The following is a 21042-nucleotide window of genomic DNA, read 5'->3' on the forward strand; positions in this document are numbered from 1 at the left end:
TTCTGTGAGTTTCATTATTAGCATTTTAACTAGTTAAAAAAAGTTCTTGTTCCACAGGGGAAGAAGATGTTTAAAAGAAATGTCCTCATAGACATAATTCTATGCAACTAGGCATCTACTGACCAGAAAAAAGTTAGACATAGAGTTGTTTCAAAATTAGATATTGAATATAAATGTCAGACTAAAAAGAGGAAAGGCAAAATATTCATCAGAGACATTGAAATCGCAAGAGCATCCCCAAATTCCTTTCAATTTGAATGGCTATTTAAGGGTTTTTTTGTCTCAATGCAATATGTTAAAGTGTGCTTTGTACTAATGAGCATAAAGAGGACACCATGTCCACTAGCAGTTTCACAGACTGACCAACAGGCAGTTACCTAAGATTGGCGACCCTCCGTCATAGAGAGGAGGCTCCCAGGTCATGATGCACCAATCATCTCCTACTTCTTTCACATTCGGCGCTACGGGAGGATCAGGGATGTCTGAAGTAAACCAAAAAAGAATAGAATAGAATAAAATTGAGCAAGCAAGAGCACAAAGAAAAATGTTGATTGGAAAATATGGGTTTCGGTGATAATCACAAAAGTAATGTTATGTCTGCTTACTTTTCCATGTTTACTGAAATGTACTCGAGTAACTAATGTGGCACAAAGTCATGCTCCATATGGAATGAGGGAAGGCGATCCCAATAATAGTAAAAATAAACGTCTCCAAATCCTTTAAATTAGTGTCACGCTAGAGAACTACATGAAATCCAAGATGCTTGTTCTTTACCTTGAAAATAGCGATGTTTTCTTTTTTCTTTTCTTTCTTTTTTTTGGGGGGTGGTGGTGGTGGTGGTTAGGGCTGCACCTGCAGCATATGGAAGTTCCCGGGCTAGGGGTCAAAATGGAGCTGCACCTGCCTGTCTATGCCATAGCAACGCAGGATCTGAGCCACATCTGCAACCTACACTGCAGCTCACAGCAATGCTGGATCCTTAACCCACTGAGCAAGGCCAGAGATCGAACCTTCAACCTCATGGATACTAGTCAGATTCGTTACTGCTGAGCCACACTAGGAACTCCCTCATTTTCTTTTTTAAGTACAAAGTGAACATCAGCAGAACTGACTCAGACCAATCATTGTCCGTTTTACATCAGTTCGGAGATTCAAGATGTTGACCAGCAGAACTCCAAGTCAAAAACAGCAAGTTACCAGGTCTTCTAAATATAGTTCAGTACCTAATAAAGTGATCTTAGTTTTGGTGAATTTGCAAGATGCTTCCTAAAGAAAAACTGAAGTGGGACGAAGCGATCATAAGACCTTAGACCACAAGTAGTCCATCAGCATCTCACTTGGTTTCACAATTAGGAAAAATGTACTTAGATGGTTTAGGAACCAAGGCAGATCTGAATCTTCTACAGTGAGTGTGATATTGGAAATTATTTAGCAATTGTGTTTCAGTGACTTTAGAGGACACTGAAAGGGGATATGACAGGGAAAAGCACATGATAGCAACCCCAAGTGGCTACCCTTAGCTACTCACTCCTGCAACTAGTTCTCTAGGCAAGAGAAAAGAGGAGAAAGGGAAAGAAGAGGAAGGAGAGAAAAAGGAAAGAAAAGAGAAAGAAAGACAAATAAAGTGACAAAGAGAGAAAAAGGATCTAGACATGTCACTTGATTCTAGAAGTTTGTTCACTAAAGGGACTTACCCACAACTTTAACCTTGATGCTTGCATGTGCTTCCCCGGCTTCATTTTTCAGATTTATGTTGTAAACACCAGAGTCATCTCTCTCTGCCACATCAATGACCAGTGTGCTGCTATCGGGGTAAGTTTCAGCTCTTATCCGGCCGCTGCCCTCCATAATAGCCTACGGAGAGAAGAAACACAATGTGGCACAACCTATACAAACAACAAGGACACCTCCAGAGTGGTCACTTAAGCTGGATGTGGCGCCGATGTCTGCAGTACGTGTGCTTAGATGAATCCTCCATCAACTCTAAGGACAAAGGTGGTGTCATCCCATTTTACGCAGGGGAAGCTGTGGCTCCAGGCTCTACGGCTAAGAACTGGTAGAACTTGGATTTGACTCCAAAGTTCACTACCAATTAACTCCTTAAAGACAAAGTTGGAGGACCCAGAATTTGAGCGCACAAGTGTCCTTCTAGGAGAGGAGTTTCTTTCTACATGAAATCAGAAATTCTTAAACTCATACCAGAAACCAAACGATGATCTGTTCATTTCCTTAGCTGTCTTGGAAATTTAAAAATACTGAAAGGGATTGAAGAAGGCCACAGTACTAATTTTCTTTTTTCCTTTTTTCTTTCTTTCTTTCCTTTTTTTGTCTTCTTGGGGCCCCACTCCTGGCATATGGAGGTTCCCAGGCTAGGGGTGGAATCAGAGCTATAGCCACTGGCTTACGCTGCAGCCACAGCAACATCAGCTCCAAGCCGTGTCTGTGACCTACACCACCGCTCACGGCAACGAAGGATCCCTAAGCCACTGAGCAAGGCCAGGGATCAAACCTGGGTCCTCATGGATACTAGTCCGATTGGTTTCCACTGAACCACAACAGGAACTCTTTTTTTCAGAATTTTTCCACCCCAGTTTTCCATACAAGTATGGATTTCTCCCTTCTAGTAGGACATGAAAGAATAAATATCTAATTGCCCAAGTCAAGATGGAGTGAGGTTGGAGTTCCTTTGTGGTGCAGTGGGTTAAGGATCTGCAGCGGCTTGGGTTGTTGCTGTGGCATAAGTTTGATCCCCTGGACCGAGAACTTCCATATGTCAAGGGCATAACCAAAAAAAAAAAAAAAATAGAATGAGGTTGAGACTTCTATTTTCTTTCTTTTTCCCTTCTTCTCCTCTTTCTCCTTTCCCTTTCTTATTTTCCTTCATTTCTTCCGTTAAACCAGAAATTGAAAGCAGCATTACATTTTTCTGATTTCCAGGTCATATTTTCCATGTGACAATGGACAGCCAATATACAAAAAGGAAAAACAGAAGTTCAAGGCAATTTAGAAACAGGGTAATTTGCCACTATTGTCAACTCTACTCTTTTGTGCCTGGATTAGGACTTAGAATTCAATATGTAAGATTGTGATAGCAATAAGAACACTTGAAATGGGTTTCCTAATTCTTTTTTTTCTTTGTCTTTTTAGGACTACACCTGTGGCATATGGAGGTTCCCAGGCTAGGGATCGAATCAGAGCTATAGCCACTGGCCTACGCCAAGCCACAGCAACACCAGATCCGAGGCACATCTGTGACCTATGCCATAGATCATGGCAACACCAGATCCTTAACCCACTAAACAAGGCCAGGGATGGAACCTGCATCCTCACGTATACTAGTTAGATTTGTTTCCAATGAACCAAGACGGGAACTCCATAACTCTTGTTTTATAACAGAACAAAATATCCTCATTTAGCCAAGTTCTATTATCCCTTATAAAAGATGTTATGCCTTTCTTTTAAATGTGAAAATAAAAATATTTACTTAGGGTCATATTATATTATTCCCTTCAGTTTTCTATATTTTATTTTGTTGTGCTAAAATTTACCCAGAGTAAAATTTATTTTTTAGATATAGAGCTCTATGAGTCTTGACTTATGTGATTGGGTGACCATCACCATAATCAATATACAGACAATTTCCATCACCTCTGACCATCTCCGCATGCTCCTTGGCATTCAAGCCACTAATTCCATACCCTGGTCTCTGTTATTTGCCCTTTAGTTTCCCCTTTTCCAGAATGTCGCGTAAATGGAATCAAACAGTACGTAGTCTTTTGAGTGTACTTTCTGGACTGATCCATATTGTTGCATGTAATACTAGGCCATTTTTTTAAATTGCTGGGTAGTTTTCCATTGCATATTTGATTGCAGTTGGTTTATGTATGTACAAACTGCATGTCTGTCCAAGAAGTTTGAATTACTTCTAGGTTTTGACAATTATAAATAAATATTTATTTATAAACTATAAACATTCTTGTACAGGTTTTTGTATGGACATGTGTTTCATTTTTTGGGGTAAATACCTAGGAATAGCTTTGTATGGGTGTATGGTAAGTGCATGTTTAACTCTATAAAAAACAATCAAACTGTTTTCCAAAGTGGATGTACCATTTTGCATTTCCACCAGAAATGTATGAGAGTTGAATCATGCCATATCCTTGCCAGCATTTGGTATTGTCAATTTTTTAAATGGCTTGTAAAAATACCTATTTTTGGTCCAGTTTCTTTCACTCAGCATAATTATTTTGAGAGTCATCCAAATATATTGCAATATATTTCTAAATCATTCTTTTTTATTACAGAGTACTATATCCTTGTATGAATTTCCTATATTTTACTTACCCATTCACCATTGATGGAATTAGCCTTGTTTTTTAGCTTTTGAATAGTACAAATAAGGCTACTATGACCATTTGTGCTAGTAGTTTTTTTGTGTGTGTGGATTCCACTGGCTTTTCTGCATCAATGACTATGTCACCTGCAAATAAAGACAGTTCTACACCTTCCTTTCCAAAGTGGAGGTCTTTTATTTCTTTTTCTTGCTTGATTGCCTTGGCTAGAACCTCCAGTACAATGTTGAATAGGCGAACATCTTCTCTTTCTTCTTTCTGAACTTAGAGGGAAAGTATCCAACCTCTCACCACTAAGGAGGATGACAGCTGTAGGATTTCCATGGGTGTCTTTTATCATGTTGAATAAGTTCCTTTCACTTTGCTGAGAGGTTTTTATTTGGAATGAATGTTGGATTTTGTCAAACATTTTTCTATATCTATTGAGATGATCTTTTTTCCCCTCTGGTTTGTTAATGTGGTGGTTTATGTTACCTTATTTTAAAATGTTAAACCTACTTTTGCATTCCTGAGATAAACCCCATGTGGATATGATGTATTGTTCCTTTTATATGTTTTCAGATTTGATTTGCTAAATTTTGTTTAGAACTTTTTCATCTACGTTCATGAGTGATATTGGTTTGTAGCTTTCTTGTCTTGTTATGTCTTTTTTTTGGTTTTGCTACAAAGGTAATACTGGCCTTTGAGAATGTATTGTCCTATTTTCTTGTCTTCAACTTTCTGGAGGAATCTGTGCTAAATTTCCTTCCTTCCTTCTTCCCTCCCTGTTTCTTCCTTTCTTTCTTCCTTCCTTTCTTCCTTCCTTCCCTCCCTTCTTTCTCTTTCCTTCTTTTTCTTTCTCTCTCTCTCTTTCTTTCTTTTGGCTTTTTAGGGCTGCACCTGAGTTATAACAAGAGTTCCCAGGCTATGGGTAGAATCAGAGCTACAGCTCCCAGTCTACACCACAGCCACAGCAAAGCAGGATCATCTCCAACCTACACCACAGTTCATGGCGATCCTGGATCCTTAACCCACTGAGCGAGGCCAGTGATTGAATCTGTGTCCTCATGGACACTAGTCAGGTTTGTTACCACCGAGCCACGACGGGAACTCCTACTATTTCTTTCTTAAATATTTGGTAGAACTCCTCGATAAAATCATTTAGATGTGGAATTTTCTTTTCTTTTCTTTTTCCATTTTTCTTTCTTTTCTTCTTCTTCTTTTTATTTATTTATTTGCTTTTTAGGGCCACACCTGTGACATATGGAGGTTCCCAGACTAGGGGTCTACTTGGAGCTACAGCTGCCAGCCACAGCCACAGCAACACGGGGTCCGAGCCCTATCTGGAATCTATACCACAGCCCAAAGTAATGCCAGATCCCCAACCCACTGAGCGAAGCCTGGGATCAAACCTGCATCCTCATGGACACTAGTCAGATTTGTTTCCACTGTGACACAGGAACTCCTGGAATTTTTTTTTTAAAGAATTTAAACTACAAGTTTCATTTCTTTAATAGATATAAGGCTACTCCGTACTGATTTAATGGCATTTTGCAAATTCTGTTTTATGCTACATTCATAAATATTTTCCAGTTTCTCTTGTGATTTCTTCTTTGATCCATGAGTTACTTAAAAATAAATTACTTAGTTTCTAAATATTTGGAAATTTTCCAAATCTTTCTGTTGTTGTTTTCTAACTAATTCCATTGTGGTGAGAAAGTATAACTTACATGACCTGAATCCTTTTATATTTATTGAGACTGATTTGTGGTCTATTTTGGTAAATTTTCCGTGTGCATTTTATTTATTTTTTCTATTTTTTATTTTTTTGGTCTTTTTGCCATTTCTTGGGCCGCTCCAGCAGCATATGTAGGTTCTCAGGCTAGGGGTCGAATCAGAGCTGTAGCCACCGGCCTACGCCAGAGCCACAGCAATGCAGGATCTGAGCCGCATTTTCAACCTACACCACAGCTCACGGCAATGCCGGATCCTTAACCCACTGAGCAAGGCCAGGGATCGAACCTGCAACTTCATGGTTCCTAGTTGGATTCGTTGACCACTGAGCCACGATGGGAACTCCCTCCACGTGCATTTTAAAATAATGGCCATTCTGCTTTGTTTAATAGGAGTGTTCTAAAATGTAAACTACCATCAAGATGGTTAATAGTGTTTCTCAAACCTTGTATATCTTTATTGATTGCCTGTCTTATTCTATCAACTGTTGAGAGAAAAGTATTGAAATCTCTAATTTATCTTTTTTCTTTGTAACTCTATCATCTTTCTATTTGATTTCTATTTGTCTCAATTGTTTGTTTTGCCTCTTTTCCTGCCTTCTCTTGGTTTCACTAAATATTTTTTTGTGATTCCACTGTATGTCTTTTTTTGGCCTATTAGCTATAACTCTTCATTTTATTATTTTAGAGGTTCCTTTAGGGTTTATGTTTAGTCTACCTTCATGTGGTATTATATTTCATGTACAGCAAAGAAACTTACAATAGCATATGTCCATTTCACTCCTTCCAATCCTTATTTCATTTCTCCCCTGTTGGCCTTATGTTTTCACTGTCATAAATTTTACTTACACGTAAGTTAGAAGCCCCACAGTGCATTTTTATTACTTTTATTTAAACAGTCAATTATCTTTTAAAGAGATTTAAATAATATGAAAAAATCCTATGTGTTTATCCACATAATTACCATTCTGATGCTCTCAGTTCTTTTGTGGACCTGTTCTCATCTTTGTATCATTTCCTTCTGACTTAAAGGCTTCTTTTAGCATTTCCTGTAGTGTGGGTCTGCTGGAGATTGCTTCTTTCAGCTTTTGTACATATGAAAATAATTTTATTTTGCCTTCATTTCTGAAAATTATTTCTATTGAGTATAGAATTCTAGGTTGACAGGTTTTTTTTTTGTTTGTTTGTTTTTGTTTTTCCTTTAAATGTTGCTCCACTGTCTTCTTACTTGCTTTGCTTCCAGAGAGATCTGCCTTTGTTCTTGTGGATTTCATGCGACCTTTTTTCTCTGCCTACTTTTAAGACTTTTTCTTAACCAAAAGTTTTGAGCAATTTTATTATGATGAGTCTTAAGGTCATTTTCTTTTTTCTCTTTTTTTTTTCAGCCGCCCTGTGGCATATGGAATTTCTGGGCCAGGGATCAGATCCACATTTAACCCACTGTGCTGGGATGGGAATCAAATCTGCATTCTGGCACTGCAGAGAGGCCCCTGATCACACTGAGCTACAGCAAGATCTCTGAATGCTGTTTTCTCAATGCTCCTTGGGTTGGGGTGTTATTGAGCTTCTTGTATCTAAGATTTTATAGGTTTTTTTTTCGCTTTTTTTTTAGGGCCACATTGTTGTCATTCACAGAGGCTTTTGTCATGCACCATTCAGTCACTTACTAATCATATTACCTTTTTAAAAAATCTTCATATCACTCATAACTATCCACTCATTAATAAATAAATGACTTTATTTATTTAATGATTCATTGTCCATTTCTCTCCCACCTCATTTCCTGAAACCCATTAGAACAAAAGGTGGAATCTCATTTGCTACACATAACATTTATATGCATATAGTTACATAATAGTCAGATATATGAAAAGTAAATAAATTATTATTATATTTGCTTGAAAATCAGTGATCTTTCTTAATTAAAGGAATTACATCTTTACTGTACACTCATTTGCCTTCCTAATGGTGGGCAGGGAGTGGGATGGGCAGTGTGTGTGTGTGTGTGTGTGTGTGTGTGTGTATAGAACAAACCTTGTCTGCTCGGCTCCAAATGACTTTAGGAGGTGGTTCTCCACTGATGGGAATCTCTAGACGAAGCTTGTTTCCTGCAATTACTGTCACTGTATTGTCAGGACCGAGACCATCCAGGTTAATCCTAGGAGGATCTGGAATATTAACATGCCTTTGTTATCAGACAGTTATTTCCATGTGAATATCTGGGCTAGTACTTAGGGTTAAACAATGTTACTAACCAATATTTTACCTGATCAAAAAGGATGCAATAGGAGTCAAACAGTTGGTGCCTGGTTCCTTGAAAAACTACTTATATTCTAAGATTTCTCAAGAATCAACCATTATGATTAATGATTAATACTAATTCATGTACTTTTTCTTTAAATATATATTTTTTTCTTTTTAGGGCTGCATCCACACCATATGGAAGTTTTCAGGCTAAGGGTCAAATCAGAGTTACAGCTGCCAGCCTAAACCACAGCAGTGCCAGATGTGAGCTGCATCTGTGACCTATACCACAGCTCATGGCAATGCCAGATCCTTAACCTACTGAGCAAGGCCAGGGATTGAACCATCCTCATGGATACTAGTCAGGTTCACTACCACTGAGCTACAATGGGAACTCCCATCTACCTTTTCTTTAAATATCCTGTTTTGAATATAATTTCAAGGTAACCAAAACCAGAAAAACAAGGACACCACTCTGCAATGATTTCTTTTATCTACTCACCAATGACATGAACTTTGGCAGGCAAAGTAACAGAGTAGGCATCTGGTGTAAATACATAATCACCTTCATCCTCAATGAGAGCATTGGCTATCACCAATTTGTGGATCCTAAGGAAATGAAAAAAACATATTTCTAAAACTTTGCAAGGATTTAGGACCCAAACTGGGGGGACACCTGATTTTATTTTATTACTTATTTAGTACATCCTGGAGAAAGAGTAAATAATGTGAAGCCTTAATCATCCTATTTACTAATTCACATTCAGTAGTTATTTTGGGCTTTATGAACTACCTCTACAAATACAGCCTGCATATTATATAAGAATCTCCTATGCTTTTTAAAAAATCTCACAGATTAAAAAAAGATTAGAAGATAACAGCTCACTAATGCCATACTTTAAGATTCAAGTGATTACCAAGAATAACCTTGACTTTGGCTTTTTATACAAACCTAAGAGCAATAGATTATTTTTTTAAAATTGAGGTATAGTTGATGTACAATATTATATAAATTTCAGGCATTCAACAGAGTAATTCATGATTTCTAAAGGTTTTACTTCATCTATAGTTATTATAAAGTATCACCATAAGAGCAATAGTCCTTAACTTTATTGGCATCATGACCCAGTGAATATCTGGTGGACTCTGTGACTCCTCAATCTGGAGAAAAGCAAGTATTTTTGTATACACAGAATTCGCTTACAACTTCAGAGGATTTATTGGGGCCCCTGCAGTTCACTCACAATCTCCTAAGAATCCACAGATCCAAGCTGCCTTACATCTTTGCTAGACTCTAGACTATTATGCAGCCCCTCAACAAATTGTGGAAAGGTCATGTACCTCTTATTGGTTAGGTTAGGGACAGTTATCAAATTTGACTAGTTCCTCAACCAGAATTCAGTGTCATTCCTCTAACCTCGTGTCTATATGGAAGACTCAGTCAATGGGTTTTGAAATAACATAGCAGCTTACTGTAAGGTATGGGTGTAGCATCGCAGGTAGGACATGATGTACAACAGGCAAATCACATACTCTTGCTATTTGGAGAAAAGAGTGAGAAATAGATCCTCTCCCCATGACTACTCTCCAAACATCCTCACCAATTATGTAACTTAGGAACTAGGAAGAAGTGAAGATGGGCACCAGTCCTCACTTAGGGATCACCCTAGCTTGCTTACCTTCCTTTGTGAATAATCTTTAGACGGTCAGTTTCCTGAACAGGTAGACTATTTTTAGTCCATTTTCCTGATATGTTTTCAGAGATTTCACATTTCAAGCAGATTTCTTTTCCAAGGTTTACAGTCTGATCAGTCAGAGGTGTCAATATCTTCAGAGGTTTTACTACAGAAATAATAGATGGTTATAAGCGACAAATTCCAATTCCAGACAGGTCAAGATGGTTTCATTTCACAATGGTACAATCAGTTTTGCTATAATAATTTTTTTATTACCTGTGGCATATGGAGGTTCCCAGGCTAGGGGTTGAATCAGAGCTACAGGTGCCAGCCTATGCCTCAGCCACAGCAATGCCAGATCCGAGCTGGGTCTGCAACCTACACCACAGCTCACAGCAATGCTGGATCTTTAACCCAATGAGTGAGGCCAAGAATCAAACCTGCATCCTCATGGGTGCTAGTAAGATTCATTTCTGCTGAGCCATAATGGGAACTCCCGACTGTAATTGTTTTAAATGGATAAAAATATCAGATAAGGATCTGCCTATGATTGAAAAAAACTTTTTTGATATTATACTCAAATGACTACCATTCCCCAAAACATAAGGAGTATACCGAGATTATTTCCAAATAATTCGATGATCATATGAATCACACCCAGACTAAGAAAGAAGTAAAGAAGTGGTATTTCTGCTCTGCATTTCCTATTAATCTTCTTGTGAAATTTGCTATTCTAACTTTCATGGCTAACAGACTCTGCCGCTAAGAACTGACTATCATCGGGGGCCTTTGGGGAAGAACATGCATTCCCTCATGCCGCTGAAGAATATCCGCAAACTCGCCCTTACAGTCTTCTCAGCTGAAGACCATTATTTTGAGTAACTCCTCACTCCAAATTGTAGAATGCTGAATGTTTAATGAATAGATAGTAAGTTCATCTATGGATTAAGGAAACAGGATATCAGGATTTGATATCATATCTAAGTATTTATCAACCATTTATATGGTTTGAGGATTAAAATATCTCTTAACCATTTGGATAACTCTGTGGCAGGTGATTTTTATACTTCCTTCCCAATACTGATACTCTACATTTTTTTTTTTGTGGCTGCTCCCACAGCATATGGAACTTCTTGGACCAGGGATTGAACCCAGTGTAGCTGTGGCAATGTTGTATTCTTAGCCCACTGTGCTGTGCTAGGGACTGAACCCTCACCTCTGCAGCAAACCAAACCACTACAGTTGGATTCTTAACCCACTTGGGCCACAGCAGGAACTCCTGGTATTCTACTATTAAATTGAGTAGTAGGTTCTTTTCTCAGAGACCCTGATGGATATGACACAGACACTCAACTAGAATGGAATCTAATGTCACATGTTTAAAACTGTCACAAGTAGAAATCGGATAGATTGAGTTGAATTAACAAATGCAACACCACTAGGAAAACCACCTGGAAGATATCCAAGGAAGTCTTACTTACAGTCAACACTAAGTTTAGCAGATGACTGTCCTCCTGTTGTCATTACAGAATATTCTGCAGTATCAGCCTTTGTTGCTCCTTCTATGATCAAGATGTGTTTCTTGCCGTCAACTTTAATTCGGTATCTTGATTTTGGACCGGGGATAATTTCCTCACCATTCTTAAACCTGAGTTAAAATATATTATAAAAAAAGTTTTATAAAAGACTCTTCAGGATACAGATACCAAACATTCAAAGACTCTTTGCTGAATTAAAGAACTTATGAATCAATCTATCAGTGGCCTAATACTGGGCAAGCATTTCCTGAAAAATTACATTAAAAATGTAACCCCCTCCTGGGAGTTCCTGTCATGGCGCAGTGGTTAACGAATCCGACTAGGAACCATGAGGTTGCAGGTTCGATCCCTGACCTTGCTCAGTGGGTTAAGGATCCGGTGTTGCCATGAGCTGTGGTATAGGTAGAAGACTCCTGGCTCAGATCCTGCATTGCTGTGGCTCTGGTGTAGGCTGGTGGCTACAGCTCTGATTAAACCCCTAGCCTGGGAACCTCCACATGCCGTGAGAATAGCCCAAGAAATGGCAAAAAGACAAAAAAAAAAGTATGCCCCCTCTTTCCGTTCAAGATCAATCAGATAAAGATATTAAGAGTGGGTATTATCCACGTCTGGGCTCTTGGCACACACAAGTAAGAATAACATTTTTAATACATTGGAAAGATAGCCAAGATTCTAGATTAGAATGAACAATCTATTCTGTACCAATTACTAGAGATTCCTGTGGCATAATTTACTATATTTCTCAACAAAGTATTTCATTTTTAAGATTCTGGGTCTTCTAGTCTTTACCTCCCCCCCACTTTTTAGGGCTGCACCCATGGCATATGGAAGTTCCCAGACTAGGGGTTGAATTGGAACTGCAGCTGCCGGACTATACCACAGCCACAGCAACGCTGGATCCAAGCTGCGACTGTGACCTACACCAAAGCTCACAGCAACGCCAGATCCTTAACCCAGTGAGCGAGGCCAGGGATTGAGCCAGCTTCCTCACGGATCCTAGTCGGATTCACTTCCGCTGAGCCACAACAGGAATGCTTGGAGTCTTCTAGTCTTTAATTTTGAAGTTATTTGCAGAGAACTTGAGAAAACACTTCCCATCAGATTAAAAAATGCTTTTTATTAAAAAATTTTTTTAAGTAATCGGTAATTCTCAGTCTAAAATATTTTCTTGAGATACGGTAACAATAAAGTGACTAATAATAAAATGAAAAAAATTTTTCCATGTAACTTGTCAGTATGGTATAGTAAGAGTAAGCATGGTATAGAGCACCCATGGACTTTGGAGTTAAATAGACCTGGGGAACCCTGAGCCATCCCTTTACTCGTAAGTGCCTGCTTCCCTATATCCTTACCAAGATAGATTTCTGGACATTTCTCAGTTTTCATTTTCACAGTATCTTGATAAAGCTTTAGTTATAATTGCTAGTAACACGAATGAGGGTGAGTTTCTTTTCATATGTGCAAAAGCAATTTCCTATTCTCCAAGCTACGAAGGGCCCTTTCTTTTGTCTTGTAAAAATGGACAGACCTCAGGAAAGCTATTTACCATTTTACGTTGGCATCATCTTCAGACACCTCACATTCTAATTCCACTCTCTCTCCACAGTAAGCTTTTGTATCTTCCAGCTGTTTGGTCACCATAACTGGAGGCTCTAGCATGGAAAAAAAAAAGGAGGGGGGGAATCAGAATTATTGAATGTCAAAAAACCTGTCTCCTGACCTTAGGTTTGTTCATAGATGAAAACCCAACAATAAGAAAATATCATTTATCATAGTGCTACGGTTAGATGGTGGTATGTAGCAGTTTTTTTTGTTTGTTTGTTTTTAATGACATCTCATGGCAAAATAAATAGCTGGCAAGTTTTTTTTCCACTTTCTAAGAACTCTTCAAATCTAATAAATTATGGTTTTAGAGAGCAGGAAAAAATATACCAATTATCATTCCTTTGGCAGATAAGATACCAGATGGTAGACATTTCTGGTGAAGGAGAACCTATCACACAAAAATTCTTTGATTGTGGTTCTAGCTGGATGGATGACAGAGATTAAGGTGTTGTCATTTAAACATTTTTTTCATTGAAATATAGTTGATGTATATAAGATCACATAGTTGCCTTAATCACAGGTCCTCATAAGGAAAATAAGAGATTCATGGCCTCACTGACACCTTCTAGGTCTTTTCACCGTGTCTTAGTAAATGATGATCTTCCACACTCTTGGTGCCCTTAACTAATGAAGCTGTTTCTCGGGAAATCTATTCGTGACCAGCTTAGTGTGTAAAATGAGGATTACCCTGTACACTTTGCTGGGTTTCAGAAACTAGAACTAGAACAACTGCACTGCAAATACTGCTTGCTTGACCCAAACCACAAGGCATTTTTACTCAGCAGTTTTGTCCTCCCCTCCTCTTTTCTAGTCTTCAACAAACCTGGCAATTAATTAGGATGTACAATAACTGCCAGTGTAGAGGTGCTTCAACACGGAGCCAGTTGTACCACCCAAACTAAAGCATTTCTAGACGTACTACGGTCTCTGTGCTGGAGCCCAAGTGAAGCTCATCTCATTACTTCCATTTGGATTATTGCCCCGGAGAGAAGGAGAGCCAATGGCTCTTGATGTTTACAATAGGAGATTTCACCTTACCTCTTACAAAGAGCTCAGTGGAACATTTCTCATCACCAGCTGTCACATAATACTCTGAATCATCTGTTAGCCCACAGTTATTGATAAACATGATTCTTTCACATCCTTTATGTTCAAAGATGTATCTATTTTAAATAGGAAGGAGATAAACAGAGTCCATGAATTTGATTTTATTCTTTTCTTTACTGAAACCAAATTTGGCTTATAATTCAGTCACATTTGAAAGTCAGAAATAATTTTCCTCTGCCCTTTGATACGCAGCCATAGCTTACACAGTTTAATAAACATCAAACATGAAACCAATTTCTATCTTTTAACATATAATATATATGGATATTTACACATAATATTTAATTTATATCACTTTCTTTTATATAATGTTTTTCATTTCAAATATAAATCATTACTTCCATATTTGCCATTGAAACAACTTTTGACCTACTGCTAGAAGTTAGGGTTGGCTAAGGTTTTTAAGGCTGTACAATTTAAAAAATGATCAATGTATCTACTTTATAGAAGGACAGACAGTTGATCTTTTCCATTGATTCACTGACTTCACTCCTGCCTAGCCCAGTGATAGAGATTTTAAGGGGGGAATAAACGATTATACAATTTAAGCAAGAATATGAATTTAATCACTGATACAAATTCTACTGAATCTGATATTCTCTTATGAGCCTAAGGCTAGTGTTATAGTTAACATCAACTAAGAAAGAGCTTGAATGTCTGGAAACAAAAAACTAGAAGCCAAGAAGACTGCAAGTTTGATTATTTGTGACCTAGATCATGGATAAGTATTTTAGGGCCTTAGAAGAGACTAAAGAAAAAGTTCTCATTAGGGAAATTCTCAAACTGAAGATTTCAAGAACAAAACACTAAACAACATTTTCTAAATAAAGATAATCAAACAGAATTATGTTTTTGATAAATTTGGGCCACCTTCAAGAGATTCTTACTAGATATTAAACATTATCACAAAGTCGCTTTGAGAGCATGACCACATTAAAAAATTGGAAACCACATAACTGTACTACAGAAGTGACAGACTTTTCAAGATTAAAATCTTTTATAAATATGTGCGTATCAACTACAACAGAAAAAAATAAAAATCTTTTAAAAAGACAAAAAGAAAAAGAAAAAAAAAAGCACATGGCTCCTGTTAACTTAAAAATATACATATTGGAGTTGAAAATCTCTTGGGCTGAGCAGGATCTCTATAAAGTAGTTTCATAATAGCCAGGCAATACCATCGGATATCAGGGATTAGTCTGTCTCCTCATTTGGGCCAAAAAAAAACCAATAAAACACAGGCTTTAGATGCTGTTCTGGAAAAACAAGTTATCTAATTATAAAGTGTGATTTCTAGCTGGTATATCAAATATGCAACTCAAATTGTTTTTTTCAAAATTTCATTCTAAAAACATTGGGAGAAGTTTCGCTCTGAAATAACCACCTATATATAATCTATATTGACACAAAACTATAACTGGGAATCACCTGAAATAATTTTTATAGAATTAAAACCCCAAACAGGGTTTAATTTCTATAGTCCTATAATTTTGATGGTTCCAAAATACATGAAAAATTTTTACTGTCCCACCATATGATTTTGCAACATACAGGTGTATGCAAAAAAAAAGTGCTTTTAGGCATAGAACATTAAGTCAAACTGCTTTTTGATTTCTATAGTTACCACTGATAACTTGCAAATCCCACTTACTTTGTACTGGGTCGAATTTCTTGACCATTTTTATACCATTTCACCTCCAATTTTGGATCTGCCAGTTCCACAGCAAATCTTACCCTGCCTCCTTTATCAACCTGATAAGCAGGATCAAGAATTTTTGCAAAAGCTGGTAGAGAGAAGGAGCAAAACTATGTTAATACATGCTATGAATTTAAATAGTCAATAGATGTATGAGAAGCTAAAACTAAATATAAAAAATTGAGACCGAAGAGGAAAAAATTAGGCAGCTTCCAAATCATCCCTTATATTGTAGAAGTCTGTGTCGATTTATATTAAAAAAAAAATAAGACAATTTAAAAATGTAAAGAAAATCCTTAAATCTTGAGCAGCTGTCCGACTGGCAGGAAGTCACTTCACCTGAAGCCAAGTTAACCCAGAGAGGTGTCACCCCTGCAAATTCCACCACAACCCACTAGTGACTGTGGAGTGGGGTTTACCGTAGGGGTCTTCACCCTCCTGGGACTCGGCAACCCTCCGCCCCGCGCAGACCCCTCCCCCGGGTTTGCTCACCGGCGCTCTTCTTCTCCACTCTGCGCATGCGCTTGAGCCGCTTGAGCATCCCACGCAGATCAGTGATGCCGTACTGGAAGGCGATCCTCTCGTACTCGTTGGGGTTCGCATTCTTCAGCAGCTCCCATACATCGACCTCAGGTTCTTCCTCCTGCTGCTTCACCTCTCTAAGCGGGGAGAACCATTACCTAGTTTAGTAGGTGCCCACTGGTCCTTAAAGATAAGGAAGGTCGGAGTGTGATACCGAATTTTAGGTTCTGTGATAAAAGCTCTGTTTAAAGCCTGAATACTCAAAGCCGAGACGAAAGTCTGCTTGAAGTGTCAGGGAAAGTTCCAGATGGTGAAAGATCAGATACGTGCACTTATATTAATATTCTTGTTTTCCTAGTTAAAAACGCAATATTAGGAGGAGGGCAGGCTATCAGGAAATATCCAGAAGCTATTGTTATTCATTTCTAACTGGAAAATCTAAATAGAAGGTGAGATTTTTGAGGAACTTGAGATCAATTTTCATCAAGAACATGAATATTGAAAACTAGAAGACTTGAGATAGTGACCTATGAAAGAAAAATGCTCTCTTTCAAGCTTTGTTGGTGTGCATATTTGCTAGCTATATTGAGAGATGCTACAAATACAATATTTCGAATCTTTCTTTCCCCACTATGTTAGTAAATGTGCACGTTAATTATTTTTTCTTTTTTAATACAAAAAATATTTGAAACTGTGGTTTTGGTTTTGTTTTTCATTTGATTTTTGTGGATACATATTCTTTTTAAAAGAAAACTATTTTCCCCCTAAACTGTCAAAGCAAAAAGAGAATGAGACCCCAAATTCTTTCATATTTCATCCTAAAGTACTGTTCTGAACCTGTTTGGAAGCAAGTTGGCTATGAATCATAAAAATATAAATGTGAAACTATAAAGCAAGTCACTGGACTTGCATGAACAAGGTGAAGATAACTTAGTGTAATTATCAAAATCATGACTAAATTTTGATCACCAACAAAAGAACATATAAAGAATATATGTAACTAATATGTATATGTGATTTAAAGTGCATACACTTTCCTGTCCCTATTTAATTTTATTTTTTATTTTTGGACACTCCTACAGCATGCAGAAGTTCCATGCCACAGCTATAACCAGAGCTACAGTGGTGACAATGCTGGATCCTTAACCCATTAAGCCATGAGAGAACTCCATTTGTCCTTATTTTAAAACCAAATAATGAAACAGAACTCAGGAATAAATAGTCTTTAGGGAGAGCCTTAGTGTAAATGCAAGATATAATTTAAATTGATTTCCTTCACTAGCTTAATTTGTTGTGTTTAACTTTAGTTAACTGTTTCCATCAGTTTAATTTGGAAATATTATAGTGACTGCTTACTGTGAATAATGCTGGTTTGGATGTGATTTTCCAGGAAAACTGGTCAACACATCTCAAACATCACAGTGTGAACACAGATTCATGCCATTGTGTTAACAAGTAATGGGCTACCTATGTTTGCATTGTCATGTTAATTACACCTGTTTCAGAATTTCTTGAGGAAATACTAGGTTGTAATCATAGGGAAGAGGAGGAGACTATAAATACGAACATAGAGTTTAGAGTGGCATTAAGCAAGGATGACTTCTGCATATCTAATTTCCATTGTTAGGTAAGTCTTTTGCCCAGTAAAGAAGGATGCTGAGGCAAATCTGAAAAATGGAAGGAAGTGAGAGATCCTTGGTCATCAGTAACCTTTGTGAAGGACTAGCAACGCCATTAGGCAAATGTGTCTTCAAAAAACTCGACACAACTATCATCTTCATTTCACTGAAATGATAACTACACACTCTGTTAACACAAAGAAATTGAAAAAGCTTAAGAATATTGTCCTAAACTTGGAATATTGTTGATAATTTGCCCAATCTACTGCCTGAAAGCAGCCTAAATTTCAAATACAACATTTAAATATGTTGTAGGAAGTCTTGGAGAATTGCAATTAAAATGTGTATGTAGATATGTATATATGTATATCCTCTCTGTGGGTCTTTCCTCAATCCACTACATCAGTGCTCCATTTTTGTCACATTCTAGTCTAATATAGTCCCCAAATTGTACAATTATGCCATATGACACTGTGTTCAATTTGTATTTCAGCCAAGAAGAATTACATACCCATTTCAAATATCCTCCTGAAATGGGTGAAGAAAAAATGAAAGATATCAAACTAGATTAAAACAGCTAATAAGAGGCACAAATCAAACATGGAGACATAGCTAGACCCATGAGGTGAATGTTTATACAAAAGAAGCCAGTAATAAAGGTCATCCTTTTTAGTGTGACTTCTTAAGTCAGGTTGGTTGGTAGATTCATCAACTGTCATTCTCACTTCTTTTATTTTTATTTTTAGGTTAAAACACCAAAATACACCCCACTCTACCAAGTCTTTTATCTTATCAAGTTTTGTATACAGACACCCAGGACCTCTTTCCGATTCCTTCCTTTCCTCCCCGTCATTTCACCGAATCATAAATTGTAGGAAGTATTCGTCCTTTTGCATTGGGATGTGAGATCAAGGTTTCCACCTTTAGCATTTCCTAAAATCATCCAGAACATATCTTTACTTACCATGGTGGCTGCACATGACCCTATCTGCATGGCTACATTAAATTCCAGTAGGCGGAAAAAAAAAAAAATCAAAATTTCTATAGGTACCACCAATTCTTGCCAAGCATTGGGATAGACCTATATAACATGCCCAGTACTTCCATCCCCATCAAAATTTCTATAACTTGACAATCCTAGTGAAGTACAAAGAAGTTACAGAAATTTTATGTAGAAATAAATGAGTATTTGTATAGGCCAAAATCCCATAACAAGATACTGCCCAAAAGATCTGATTTATCTAATGTTTATTTGAAATATCCTGGCTTTGTTCAGAGCAGGGAGATCTTTTGTTGTATACAGATGTTGGTCATAATGCAGTTTACTCTCATAGAGATTTTGTCACACACTCTTGGAGGAGTAGAAATGGTAACCCCATGTCATTACCACAATGAAAACACATGCGATTCACAAATTAGTAGGAGAACACAATGATTCAGATTATATTGGTGGATTAGTACATAGTAAATGAATATAGTTTTATGTTAAAAAATCTAATTATGAGTGCAAATCATAATTAGGGGATGTAAAGAAAATGAGAACAGGAGACATGGCTGCCCATTTTTTTTTTCTAGTAATTTTTTTCTTAAGTCGTTTTGAGCATTAATTAGATTTCTTTTCCTCTCCAAAATACTGGTAGACGTAGTCTGCTCTTGTTTTCTTTGTCCTTTTAAATCAGACATGGCATTTAATAATCTACTGTATCACATTTTTGTTGATTGATGTGTATGTTAGGTGTATTTTGTCACTTTACTAATATAAGCTCTTCAAGGGAAAATGTCACATTTTGGGGGGAAGTGGATATTTGACACCTATATGAACCAGGCCTTTTATATTTAATTAATTCTCACAATAATGCTCTTATGTAATTTTTATTCTCAGTATTTACAGATGTGGAAAACAAGTCTCAGAGAGGACATGTAATTTGACAAGAGTCATGTAACTGGTAAATGGGAGAGTTAAGACTCAAACCCATGTTTCAACCACTACCTTTTCCTTGCCACGAATATGTATTTATCCCTTCCTATGTGTCAGGCACTGGAAGGCACTGTATTTCTTTTCCTCACGTCACCGAATTTTACATTTTATGCAAAGAAAGCATTTGGTACTTTCCTGGTTGAGTAAATGACTGCAGGAAAAAAACAAAACAAATCTGTCTCATCTCCCTAAAGTTTCAATTCCTATTATCAACCGAGGCAGCTACTTCTTTTGTTGTTCTTTAGCCGCCCTACAGCACATGGAGTTCCCAGGCCAGGGAATGGATCTGAGCCACAAGTGCGACAAAAGCCGCAGCTGCAGCAACACCGGATGTGCCAGTCTGGGGCGGCAGGGGAGCGGGTGTTGAACCTGCGTTCCAGTGCTCCCAATACACTGCCTCGGATCCCGTTGTGCCACAGCGGGAACTTTGAGGCACCTACTTCTGAAGCAGATTCAGAGTGGCTTTTCTTGCGTGGAGTCACAGGCTATGTGCTCAGGAAAGGGAAATTTGGATTTAAGTCCCTGCCCTGCCCCTAACTAGCTGTGTGACTTGGGGTAAGTTGTTCAACTTCTCTGGTCTTTGGTCTCATCCATAGAACAGAGAAGAGTGAGGCTCACTTAAGGTCACTTCATATACTATTGCTTTAAATACATTTGGGGAATTAACGCATATTATTGAGACTAATGATTTATTTGAAGTATCCGGAAGAGGAAAGATGTTTTTGATACTGCCAAAGTCTACTGATTGGATAATATCCATTTGATTATTAATAAATGGAACCTGTTAATATTTATGCTCTCGACCTAAATATTTAGAGCTGGGGTGAATTTTTCATTCATAGGGACTTGAATAAAGCCATCCAACTAAACTGAGAATGAACACAAGCCCAATTATTACTATTTGTAATTTGTTGTGAAGCATATCTACACTTATGTTATTGTAGTAACCAGAGAAAGAGGTAAAAATAATGAAAAATGAACCTAAAATGCTAA

General features: G+C 37.5%; 1 protein-coding gene across 1 annotated transcript in view; it reads right to left on the reverse strand.

Moving 5' to 3' along the window:
* The window catches only part of MYBPC1 (myosin binding protein C1), a gene marked incomplete at its 5' end in the record, with an annotated part of 73550 nt that overhangs the window by 28488 nt on the left and 24020 nt on the right, over positions 1-21042 (reverse strand). Inside the window, 10 exons of the mRNA XM_047785796.1 lie at positions 378-482; positions 1695-1854; positions 8099-8232; positions 8811-8917; positions 9988-10150; positions 11466-11632; positions 13069-13174; positions 14166-14290; positions 15886-16018; positions 16423-16589. Of these exons, the coding sequence (XP_047641752.1) occupies positions 378-482; positions 1695-1854; positions 8099-8232; positions 8811-8917; positions 9988-10150; positions 11466-11632; positions 13069-13174; positions 14166-14290; positions 15886-16018; positions 16423-16589 (1367 nt within the window). The remainder of the gene's footprint in view (positions 1-377; positions 483-1694; positions 1855-8098; positions 8233-8810; positions 8918-9987; positions 10151-11465; positions 11633-13068; positions 13175-14165; positions 14291-15885; positions 16019-16422; positions 16590-21042) is intronic.

Source organism: Phacochoerus africanus, chromosome 7, assembly GCF_016906955.1.
Source record: "Phacochoerus africanus isolate WHEZ1 chromosome 7, ROS_Pafr_v1, whole genome shotgun sequence".
NCBI classification, from domain to species: Eukaryota; Metazoa; Chordata; class Mammalia; order Artiodactyla; family Suidae; genus Phacochoerus; species Phacochoerus africanus.